The 13,479-nt window shown below is 37.4% G+C and overlaps 1 protein-coding gene across 1 annotated transcript in view; it reads right to left on the minus strand.

Annotated features, from left to right (window-relative positions):
* The window catches only part of ADCY2 (adenylate cyclase 2), a gene marked incomplete at both ends in the record, with an annotated part of 200,980 nt that overhangs the window by 72,620 nt on the left and 114,881 nt on the right, over positions 1 to 13,479 (minus strand). Inside the window, one exon of the mRNA XM_084281497.1 lies at positions 794 to 942. Coding sequence (XP_084137623.1) covers positions 794 to 942 — 149 coding nt within the window. The remainder of the gene's footprint in view (positions 1 to 793; positions 943 to 13,479) is intronic.

Here is a 13,479-nt window from a genome sequence, read left to right on the forward strand (position 1 = left end):
TTTATAGCTACTACCTTCATAGGCACACCTACATTTGTAGGTATTTATAGGTGCTCTATACATGTGTTATGTTGTATTCAAAAAACAGAAGCCCTTTTCCTACTCACAAATTGATGGTATAATAATGGAAATTATTTCAATAGACTTATTTGTTATCAGAAATAGTTTTACAACTTCTTGTCACTGTAGATTTTATTTTTTTTGATCAAGATTTATCTATCAGTAATTTGTATCATGGACGTCTTTGTTCAGCTGTTACTCAGACAATTAAATTAAAGCTCAACTGTTACGATAATTCAAACCATATACCATGTTTCTATCCACCAAGAAAAATTAACCAGTTCATAAAATTAGACTAAGGTAAAAGTGTTTGTGCTTACAACTGACAATGAACTTCCTCTAATGTCCTGCAATACTTAAATACATAGTGGCTTCTATTGACATTATTTAAAATCTGACAAATTGCTCTTGTTAAGAAAATTACAAATTCATAATAATATAGCTAAGAAATTACAATTTCTACTATTATAAATAAAAGCAAAAACAATCTAAACAACATTCTTCTAAACAAACCCCTTTGTATTATCACCTTTGTTGCTCTTCTGGAACATGGAGTTGTCAGCATTTGATCAAATTAATATATGCTGGATATCGAGCATTACGTTGTTGAAAAACATACTAAAACATTTGTGTTCTTAATTCCTCTCATTATTGTTGTTTTTTTGTTAGTTTGTTTGTTTTTGTTTTGTTTTAAATATCATTCATAAGTACAATACAGTACACAGTACAATACCTTACATTGGTGTGCCTTTTGACATACAAGTTGTGGAAGTTGTTTGTGTTTTCCAGCTGGCCTGCTTTGGGACCTTGCAACCTCTGAATGATCTCTGCTTTCATTTCCATGGCAATGTGAGCAGGCAGTAAAGAAAGTAGAAGACGCTCCTAAAATTTAAAATGGTATGTCCATAATTTATTCAAGGAGAATAAAATCAGTATGGAATCAATATTGTGCAAGGTATACTTTGTTAAGATGCTACAACAGTTTGATGAGGCTTGCAATCATGCATTTGCCTGGTACAGCCTCCAAAATTAATCAGTTCCTTGAAGAACTCGACTGATATTCGCACATTTCCAAGTAATATCTAAGTAATATTTTTTCAAAAGTATTTTAAATGCTTATACATAGTCTGAGCAGGTTGAAGACTGAAAAGGAAAAGGTAAATTCAGAACACACAAAATGTTGGACTTTTGCAGAATTCATTATTTTAATACATATTCTGCCTTTAATTTGGCATTTGCCAAACCAAAGTTTTCAGAAAATATTCTAAAGCAACAAGGAAATTGGCTACATGCAAAAACAAAACAAAACCCATTTTTCCTTATCTTTTCTTGGTATTATACTTACGGTCTTCTCCTTGAGAAACTCCATTACCTCAGTACATTTTAATTTTGCCCATAATACCTGTGACAGCTTTTCATTGATTACCTAATTAACTGGTAAATATAACTAACGAGACTAGCTAGAACTCTGAAGAAAAAAAGAAAAAAAAAAATTCTACATTGATCATACCTCACCTCAAAACTGAACTTTCCATGGAAATTTCCTATTTTCTGGTAGAGCTGTGAGGAGAATCTAAGTCTGGTTAAGCATGAAAAACAGACCCTGAACCAATGTGGTAGGAGAAGTCAGCTATGAAAGCCCATGACAGATTCAGAGAGAGAAACAGCTGTACCAGGAAAGATGACCACCTCTAAAATTCATGATTTCTGCAAGTGTTATTCACAGTGATGCATTCTCTTTGGTTCATGATATGTAGTTTTGCGTTGTTTGCAGTCCTATTCATGAGGGTACCAGCAGTATAACCATTAATGCAACACTCTGCCTGGGATAATTATTCCTATTCAGATCTAATGGTCTTGAGCAGATCATGGCATTAACAGTGCTGTAAACTCTCTGATACGTACAGCTTGCTTGGTTATCTATCTCATTAACAAGTAATGAAGACTCCCTGTTCCCCAAAGCATTTGAGTCCTCTGAGCACAGCATTAGCATGCACAAAACCTCTGGATCTGGTCCTGTATACACTGTGTAAAAAAAAACCTCCTATTTCAATGAATCAAGACAGAATCTTGCTTTGTTGTTAAGTAGTATTGAACCAATCCCCCCTCCTTTTTTTTTTTTTTTTTTTTTTTAAACTTTGTTGAAATGTAGAAGTAATCCTGACTCACGTGTGTATGGGCTGCTCTTTATTTTGCATACTAAATCATGTCACAAAAACAGTAAGACAAGTCATGAAGTCTGACTAAATGAAAGAAGAATGAAATAAAAGGCATACTGTTTTCCTTCTGCTAAGATCTCAGATTGACACGTTGTAACTAGGATGAATATCTACAATTGACTTTTCATCTAAATGTTAATGTTCACTTATTTCTTGAACTGAAAGATTTATTTATTATGGTTAGGCAGGTAGACATCCAAGAGGTCAATGTATTTTCATTTTTAAAATAGCCTGGTGGAGATATTTTGCTAGCTTATAAAGAATGCCTCCAAAACCAATCATTTTTTCCCCATAATGAAAGCCTACTCTTGCAACTTGATGTTTATCAAACAGAAAGCAGTTGTGCATTTTGTGACTTATGGTACAGGTCAGCACTTGTTATCATTAAACACGTAACAAAGAGGTGAACTGTCTTCGCTCCAATTTTACTTCACTGTGCTCTGTGCACCGTTGTGACCTGGCCAGTAAACACAAACTAGATCACTACCTTCCTATGACTCTTATGATTCCACAAACATGGTGAGGCAGACACTCAATGACCAGGTTACTTCTGATGTCTTGAAAACCTCAGAGAGGCAAGAAAAAGATCAAAGAGAGGAACAACAGAAATGATATCTGTCAAGCTATGAGTCCCAAATTCTCATGTGCAAGTTGACTTCCTCATCAGAATATTACCTGACTTGCAAAGGTGATTTTCCCAGTCGTCCCTAGTTATGTATCACTTGCCTAAAGCTTGGTAAACTCTAGGTGCTTGTTTAGCTTGAATAAATTGGCACATCTGTTAAAGCTCATAGAGCTGCATCAATTTTTATAAGGTAGCATTTGCAGCATTTTGCACAATGAAGGTTGTGCAGCTGTTATGCTATAAACAAGCAAAATACCCTCAAATACTTGGAATGGTACATTTTTTTAAGTGCTTTTTATCAAAGTAAACTCTTCTTGACCCAGGACAATAGTGTATTGTTTGTTCGTTCCTGTTTGTTATGTAAACTACTAATTCTGATTCACTCATTTGTACAAGACTACATGGCTAATGTCAGCCCTCCTTTTCACCTATAGATGTGTAACTTCTAAGAATTTGCAGATTTAAAGGCCAAAAAGAAAACAGTCCTCCATCTACTCAAATCTCTTGAATAATACAGACAACAAAAATGTCATCATGGAGAAAAAGAGGTATTCTGATAGGGTTTGCTACATTAAAATCAGTTTAGCACCTTACTCCAGTGGAGAGGAACCAACTTTTAAGCAGTTCACAGAATTTAATACTACATTCCTACAGGGGGCAATTCTCTCTCTCTTTCTTTGTTATCTATGGAGGAAACCAAATGTCCAAATTTTGGTCTTACTGGAAGAAACGCTCATCTTTGCAGTTGAGCCTTTGATGTTGATGAAGGCTGCAGAAAAGACTATATGTATGTAGAACAATGATGTGAAATAGGGACATTTTTTGTCCCTGTAGCCCCATACAAGGGTATTTTTTTGTACCAGAGTGTCATTTAGGACACTCAATACAGAATTTTACTTTTCAGGTTTTGTTTTCAGATTGCTGTGGCATACATCTAACCATGTATTTAACAAACTTGACAAACCAGGTCAATAAGTCAGCAGTGAAAGCTCTAGAAGCAATCAGCCTATACGATACCTCAGCTTCCCAATTAAGTTTACAAGTAAACAAGGATAAATTATTTTCTTTTTTTTTTATCTGCCTTTGAAAGGTATCAAGAAACAATCTACAAAAAAAAAAAAAAAAAAAAAAGAATCACATGATTCCTGATCACACAGTGATGAATCAGCCACGTGGCTCACACAGACAGAGATCAATGGGGTACTTGTTTGGCAAATTATGGTACTGTTTTCCAATTCCCATGTATGTTCTCTTAAATAGACCTACTAGGATAAACAGCTGCAACTTGGTTTTGATTAAAGCTGACTTGACTCCTAACTGGGAGAAGAGATCATTTTTAACAACGAGGTGATATTATTCCCTTAAATTTGCTCAGTTAGTAACCTCCACCACCATTATTACCCTTGCACCGAGACTAATAAATTGTGTTTTATTCATACAAAACAAGGAAGAGTATTTAATCTTGATTACAGAAGCATTACGAGATGTAGAATTTATCAATTCCTTAGCTGTCTGTTCTACTGCTTGAAAATGCGTTCTATATTTCTTATTTCCAAATCTTGGTCCTGTTACACCTTTCTTAGCTCAAGATTAAAGTGCACACTATTTCTTGTAAAGAATTTAAACACTAATCAGATAAATCCATTTCCTTTTTCATCAGGTATACAAACTTAGCTCCATAAATCTCCTGCCACTACATACTTTCTACAGTCTTTTTTCTATACCTTATACAACCTTCAAACATTTGTGAAAGCTGATTTGACACAAGTCTTGACGTTACATTCCAGTACACAGACATTCATGCACATACTGTCTTGCCCTATTCCCCTCAATATGTCCACGACTTACATGGCACAGCTCTCCACTGTAACACTGGTAGAGTTCCCTGCCTGCTATGGCTGCAAAATACTTTTCAAAATTGCAGCTTTCCAAATTTCTAGCTAAGACACATACTCATCGTTTTCAGACAGATGACTTTCCAGACACAGGACAAAGGTGTATCTTGACTTGATAAATACAGTTTCTGAAATATTCTATATTACTGTATTTTCTATCAAACCAATATTTGACTTTTCCACAAAATGACTATTATTGCTTTTAAATATCTCCTAGCTCATTAATAAAAAATACATATTAGATTAAAGGACAAGAACTAGTTCTTGCAGAACACTATGCACATGCCCACCCATTGAACATTTCCACTGACAATTTACAATTACACCACTCAAAATCCATTAGACAGGGTTCTTTTAATGGGGAGCAGTTTCAGAGTTTTTAACCAAGATATCCAGTGTCATTACATCAAAAATCTTGCTGAAATCTACTACTTCTGGGAAGTTATTTAAACCAAATCTGTTCCCCATTAAAAACTGAAAAACACAGTTATATAACTTTCTGCAAACTTGAGTACATCCTTCTATTTATTTACAAATACAGAATCATCATAGCAGAATCTTTAATTTCAAATTGATAAATTGATTGTTTTTAATCTTCCTATCTAGCTGCAGTCCGTTCCTTTGGCTAGGAAAGTTTGGTAGTGTTCTTTTTTTTTTTTTTTTTTTGGAATACTTTTAAAACTGGTCCTGGCCTTGACAAAAACAGGCAAGAATTTTTCCCTGCATATCACAGCATTCATAATATTGAACCATTTTTTACATATCTAATTGCTGCTTTTCCTGTCACTCATGGCTAGTACAGACTTTAAGCCAAAGCTGACATCTTTTATGATTACAGAATTATGAACTCTAATCTATTAATTAACACACTCCTAAAGGACTCCCTATTGCTAACAACATTCATCTATGTATTTTTTTAAATTGTGTGGAAAAGTTTTTATTCAAATCCCTGAGCATTGCGTTGTAAGACTTTCTCCATGATCCTCTAGGTGAAATTTCAAGGCTAGTAACAACAAGAACTACAAAATCAAAACCAGAAAATTAAAACACATAAGCTGAATGAGAGCACCGCCCCCTTGCTCCTCTCTACTTCACCAGCCAAGAAAAGCAAGGTCCCACACGGCTGTTTTTTTTTTGCAGAGGACACACAGCTGATGCCCAGGAGCAGAAGGCCTTGGCCACTCCAGCAAGAAAGGAGCCAGAATCAGGGGGTGTGATCAGGACAGGGCCCTGGCTTGGGGACCATCCCCATGTCCAGGCGAACGTGTAAAGCCAAGGTGGTAGCTGAGGGCCCAGATCACCAGGACAGCCCATGGTGACCAGCCATGGCCATGAGGGAGCCAGGAATGGGTCAGGGCCAGGGAGGCCCAGGAAGGGCAGCCAGCCATCTCCTGACAAGACCACAGCAGCAGGGATAAGGCCACCCTGGGAAGTTGGCCAAAGGCCAGGGTCTGAAAGAAGGGGCCCATGGCCGTGCACAGGCATGGTGATGGTGCAGCCTGGGAGCTTCTCCCCAGGGCTACCAGGAAGGGGTCACCCTCCCTGCACTGACCCTGCACCAGCCCTGGCTTTTGTTAGGAACGGGCGTATTGATTTTCATGCTAAATATGCACAATTCTGCACGCTCAACGTGCCCAGGTCATTTGCTGCTGAATAGCTCTATGTCTGCATAGTTAACATCCAGCTGGTCACCTTCATCTTCAAATACCCCTGAAGCTATCTGAAAGCACTGCTTTGCCACAATAGTTTCAGTGGATGAGTCTGAAGCCTCATTTAAATGCACAGGCTCACCACATATTTGGCAAAGACAAATTCCTTCAAGGAACTTATGGGATGCTTAATGTTTATGCATAAATTACCATTTGCATATGAACACTTTCTATGACTAATTTTTCAGATGAGGCTCACTGTACCTTCAGAATACAAGCATATGTGCTGCTTGTTCCAAGTCAGCAAACAGCAAAACAATAGAGTGAAAACAGAACATAAGGATGTACATAGCCACAGCTGCTTAATAAATCGACACGATTTCAAGGTTTGTTTCAGCGTGATCCTGTTAAGTCTTGCTTTAAGGTTTTTATATCTCAAGGCCACTGCTGAATGTCCAGAGGGAGCATTCTTCATATAACGTGTTTGATGAGATTAACATAGTCATTACTATGTCAGTCTTTAATAATGGTAAAGTATTATGAATCTGGCATAAGCATAGTGCAGCGCACACACTGTCTTACTTGAATTCACAGTCATGTTTCAGAAAGAAATGTGGTATCTTATACACAATTTCTGTGCAATCCAAAAGGTGAAAAGCCATTGTAAACTCAGAGCAATAGGTACCTTCATTTCTTTGTGTGTATACATGTATATATATGTATATATATATATCTCACTGTTAAAAAACACCCCAAAACTACTAACTAACACTAAATTAATAAATAAGTGTTTATACTAAAGTATGCTTAGCTGTCAACTGCAACTGCATTTAGAGCCTGAATCAATACCAAAAAGAGAAGCAAAACGTCTCCTACGGGCACTAGGCCAACCCCTTGATGAGCAAGGAATTTTATTCCTTATTTTTCCTTCTATTCAGTTCTTTCCTCATCAAGTCTCTTTCTTAATTTAGGAAGCACATATACTAAATATATATAGTTTTGCTTTCTTAAGCTAGTAGTCAAGGGTGTTAGTCAAGGAACAGGGTGCATCAGATTATTGCTCTGGTACATAACTACAAGAACCTTCCACAGTACCTGAGGCTGGCATGTTCGTATGGGAAAGTTACAAGCTCACAAACTAACAGTGGGAAAAGCTGAAGTAGCAGCTTAAGATGAATTTGTTACTCTGTGAAGTTTATTAGCCCTGGCAGGTCTATAAGTTTTCAGCTAGCGAGTTCGAATGCTGTGGTGAAAATATCTTTATAAATGGTTGTCAACAACGTATTAATACCAAATATCATTAGACACCCACACTCTGTTTCTTTGCCTTTTCAAATATAGTAGCAACAGTTGAAGTATTCAAGCTATACTTCAGTTCCCCCCCGCCTCCTCCTTTAGACAATTAAGCCTTTTAACTCCAAATAAAACTCCATTAACATTTTGACGAGAAAAGCTTGATTTTATTTTGAGTTAAAAATTAAAAAAAAACACATATGAAGGTGTCTATGCAGCCATTTCCCCATGGACAGAGATCTCCTGATTGGCTGCCCAGTTTAGAGACAAAACTTGTCGAAAGCATCAAATCCAAAGCAAAAGCATTTCTACAGAACAACCTTCCCTTTAAGTAGCAGGATCATGTTTGAAGTACACTAACAACATAGCTCCTCCACACTCTATTAGCTAGCATGAAACAGGTTGTTTTCACCTCAGACTTCGTAATCCCAAAGCTGGGACTTCTGATGCTAACGTTTTAGCAGCCTGCTTACAGAATGCCAATTAAGCATGGAAGAATAAATTTCCTTCTGTATTTCACTGGTAATTATCCAATATTTTACCAGATGCCATACGGGTCCCAGACATTTGTGTGATCAAACATAAGTTACCACACAGAAGGATCAAAAACAAGCATCAGTCACCCAACCATGCCTGCTGTGGGTTCATAAACACTTCAAAATGGGTCAGATGAGCAGTCAGAAGTAGGGCCAGATAGCAATGAAAATGAATCAAAAAATCTTAAGTCTTTTCATTGGATTAATCAGGAGTAGAGGTAGATAACAATCAGTTTGGCCCATACAATGGCTTGCTTTAAATTGAAAGAAAAGTTAACTCAAGCAAAAATTAATTCAAAAAAAAAAAGTTATTTCATTCAAATACAAATGAAAAGGAAGCCTACAGTAAAATGTCTGTCCTACTTCTTGTGAAGCAGCGATGATAAATTTTACTGATGTAAGCTGTATCTTTTAACACCTTTTTACTGAGCAGCACAGTAAGCATCACTGTTCATTCAAGGCTCACTTCCTAGCCTTGAGGAACAAAAAGCTGACTCACCCTAAGATAAAACCATAGAAGAGGCAGATCTCCAGAGGGTATACTCTGCTACTGCATTTATAAAGCCAACCTTCTGTTTCCTTACAACGATCTAAATAAAAGGTAACAGTATTGATTTGCACTGTATCTTTAAATTGGAAATAAAAGTTTCTGTTTTGTTTATTTGCATCATTTATATCCTGTAGAAATCTCTCAGCAGCTCTTAAAAAAAAAAACACACCTGTATTTACTACTTACTAAATAAAGTTTTAAATGAAAAACTATGTTCTCACTGGAAAATAAATACACACGTAAAAAAAAAAAAAAAAAACAAATCTCTTAATTTTGATGAATCTTACAAGGAAGAAAAAAAAACAGCAACTTACAGTACAGCAGATATATGAAAAGCTATTAATGAACATATACTACAAGGCCTAACTTCTCAAATCAGAATTTAAATTCTGTAAATCACAGCAAGGGTTACAGCATTCAGAATTATCTTCATTTTATTTTCTAAAACTCCCAAGTAACATTTACAATGTTACTGCATGCACAGCTCCCAAAGGGTTTTATACAGTAGTTTTCAGAGGTGTTTTAGGCATTTAAAGATGCAGAGAGAAGCTTTGGGCTTAATCCACACAAAGACTGAGGTGGTAAATGCCTAGCTTTCAAGCGCTTTGTCACCAAGGAAAAGTAGATCCCAAGAAGTCAGACACTAGGACTGTGTGCAATGCACAGAGAAAATCTGAATCCTAAAAAACAGATAGAAAAATTAGATCCGAGAGAGGAGGCCACACAGGCAGGAAATGAGCAGAAAGGAGCATTGACTACAGTTCTGTACTGAAAACCACTAGAGGCTTAGCTCTGCGACATGAGGAGGCACCTTTATTTGCTTGGGAACTTGTTGTAGGTAAAACAGACAGGGAATTTTAATTAAATTAATTTATTGCAATCAAAAACAAACCTTCCATCACTTATTCAGGTTTTGGGAAAAAAACAAAACAAACAAAAAAATACAAAATAAACACCAAGACAAACACATGAATATCTATCCTCCCTGCTTCCCAGTCACAATTTTCATTATTCCTGTGAAAAGGTGACAGATGATATAGGAAATCAAGGTTGTATCTGGTATGTTTTTTCTTCTGCCATTCTGTGCTTAATCACTTCTGCTGTTCTTTGCTTAATGGTTTCTGCTGCCCTTGCCCTCAGTGTCCCCCCTCTGGTGTGTGCTGTCCATTGGGACAGGCAGGGTGTAGGCACTCCTTTTGGTGCCCCTAAGAGCTCCCCTAAGAGCTCATCCCCGGCCTCCAGCAGCTGCTTGTTTCTTTCTGTGTTTGGGCAGGGGGACTGCGTGTCTCTAGCTGGATAAAGTTTCGGCATGCAATGGCTAAGTTTTTCCACACAAAGCCTTTTTTTTTTTTTCCACACCTGCTTTCACGTTCCCCGTGGCAGCTGGATTCAGCTTTGACTGTCACACAGTGATTCGTGACCCCGTCTACCCCCCCATTCACCACTGCATCCCCACTACTTGCTGCTGCCAGCAGGAGCTCATTACAGACCCACAGCTACCACTGCTGCAGAAAACAGGTCATCAGATGTAGAAATTTTCAGATTTTATCTGAAGATCCAGGGTTTAGACAATATGTTCTGTGAGTGACCCTGTGTTCAAACAGTCCTCTGTCAAGAGACCTCTCTTCTAACCCAAAGGGAAAACACTCATCTGTGAGCAGATTTCCTCCCTCTGCAGTGCTCAGGTGAATTCCCTAGATCCCAGGCTCCAGCACAAGGGCCACTGTGTTCCCTGCTTCTCTGTCATGGAAGGCACAACCCAGCTGAGATGGCCAAGTGTGTCCTTCAACACAGGGAACGTTGGGCCCCATCCTATTATTCTGTGGGACCAGGGCCAGGATCATGGAAAGCTAAAAGCCTCACGTACTGAGGGATTTCAAATGGGTCTAATTCTTCCCAATGGTAGGTTATTACTGTTCCTTCAGAATGCTGGCTTACACATGGGTGCCAGATTTTGTGTGTTTGAGAATAGGAACTAAATATTGAATAGTTCAGTTGGAAGAGACCTTCAGAGCTCTAGTACAACTGCAATACATATACACACACACATACACACACTGTAAAAACAAATACCAAAGCTGCAGTTGGCTGATTTGAGCAGCATTATTTCTAGTGACAAATATGCCATTGATGAATTAAACATATTCTATAATCAATGCACTTAAATAACTTCCAATCTTTTTAGAAATCTGGAAATGGTTTGTGAATTCTTTACATAGAATCCCTTTCTGATAATTTCCAGCATACACCATTAATATACTCCATCCCTTTACTTAAAGTGATCAGTTTTGAAAAGTTTAAACCATAGTTTAGTACATATATCCGCCAGAAAAAACATGTTGACAAGGAAGATTTTGTACTGCTTAAACAGATGAAATGAAAGGAAAACAGACGATAATTTTGAAGACATCCTTTTCCAATTACATGTAATACTTGTCAAAATTTTACCATGTAATTCACAAGATTGTAATTTATTATTTACCACTGAAACTTCAGCAATACAGGCACATGCTGACTATTTAGCATAGAAGAACCATAATTCCTGGAACGGGAAGCAGAACTGAAAATGTAAGTCTTTAGCATAACAAGATGCTTATTGTCATATTTGGCTCCTGTTCCAGTCATCTGAGTGATTTTTTTTTTTTTAAACCAATACTTCTGTATGTTTTCAGCCACTTATAGAGAGAATTGCTATAAAACGTACTCTCAATTTTAATAACGTGCTATTTTTATTTTATTTATACACTGTTGTTATTAGTAAGCCTAAGGGACTCAATTTGCTCTTCAGTTGTGCTTTAGTGCACATGCAGTGCCACTGACTTCTGAAGAGTAGATTTATCAACCAGGCATGAAGGTGACTGGAGGATTTCCTAGAGACTCAGAATGGACTTGCTGAGGTTGTTTCAATGCTGGAAACTGCTGGAAGCTGTTGAACTAGAAGGGCTTTCTAGAGGAAGGCTGTAGGAAACTGCTCTCCTAGGGCAATGAGAAATTTATTTTCAAGCCTTGGTGTTTCCTCTGTTTCACCAGCAATTTAGAATTTTTCTTGGATGAAGAATTAACTTACCTTAAACAAGTTAACTGTGTGGTAATTAAAACTTGATTTTATTTACTCATCTATTGAGACCAGCAACTATCCTGCTCTAGGGCCTTTATGACTCATGCTCCATCATATCAAGGGTGTTTTAAATTTTGAATAAACTCACAGCCATCCAAGCAAGGTTAAGCTTTTACAGCTACAAAAGTCCTGCAAGGACTGCAGCCCACGCAATAAGCAAGTTCTATAAATTACTCGGGGGCAAAAGATTGTTTCATGTTTGGAAAAAAAAGAAGCTTTCATTGCAAAAGCTCATCCCTTAGTCCATAACAACTGCTATTTAGGAAATGACACTGCAGCTGCATAAGGCATTTCTTATTCAACACTTTACAGATAGAGGTCTGCATCTTATCTGGCTGGTGCAAGATCAGTTCCTCTGATATTCCCCTCTATTTTTTTTCCTTGTGAAGCCTCCAAGGAAGCCTGGAGCTCTGGATTGTGTGCTGAAACAGGCTCCGGTCTGAAATTGTGTGCTGAAACAGAAAAGTGTTTGACTGCAGCTGGTTCATCCTTCTTTGGTGAACCCACAGCTCTTCCAGCAGGACAACACTGCTTGCGTTCAGCACAGTAACAGCCATCCAGACCCATCACCTCATATCCTACAGGATGGCTTCTTTTAGTTTGAGATAAAAACAGGCTTTGAAGAAAGGTGACGTTTTGATAATGTCTTCCAACACTAGTTTCAACTAACTGCCCTCATCTGTAACTTCACGTTTGCATTTACATATTTGTTTCTTCTACCTAACAGCAGTTACCTTCCCTTCAAGTGGGACAGCAATCCGATAGCACATGGAATACACTATTTTAATGTTTCTACTTTCAATGCAGAAGAAGGAACTAAACAGGAATAAAATATAGCCACGAGGAACTGGAAGACCAGCAACAAATCATGTTTCTTCAGCATTATGTAGGAGGTTTACTTACGCTAGACAGAAAGGAAAAATGGCAGTCCCTGCAGGCCAGATTTAAAATACCTAAGTTATGTAAATCTGATATGTTGTGTTTTGTTTTTTTTTTTTCTAATGGTCAACGAGGAAGTATTAAATGCCCCCAAAAGCTAGGGACCAAACTACATTGCATTTGGGGCCCACACTATATTGCAAGATGTAGTAGTAAACACAGTTATTTTCAAACAGTAGCCAAAAACATTTCTTATGAGGAAGTAAGGAAAATGCCTGCTGTTGAATTTACAGTAACAATTGTCCCTGCCCTCAATATCCATGATATGTCACAAACAAATTTATCTGGATACTATAAAGCAAGAAACAAAGCAGCATTCCCACACTTCATGAATTCAAGAAAAAATATTTTTCCTTCAGTATTCTCTTCATCTTCTAGAAATGTGCATAAACTACCATCTGCAAAGGTGCATACTCGGGATTTATTTTATACACAAATTGAAATCAAAACAAATCAAATGTATTTGTCGATTTATCTTTAGTAGCATTAAGCTCACTGTAAAAGCTGACAGATCTCCATACTGTGGCATACTGTGCAATACTAAAGTACTTCTGTGACTAACCCTCTACATGCAGGGGGCACATATTCTGACAAC

This window comes from Netta rufina (genome assembly GCF_964035555.1).
Source record: "Netta rufina genome assembly, chromosome: 2".
In the NCBI taxonomy this organism is placed as follows: Eukaryota; Metazoa; Chordata; class Aves; order Anseriformes; family Anatidae; genus Netta; species Netta rufina.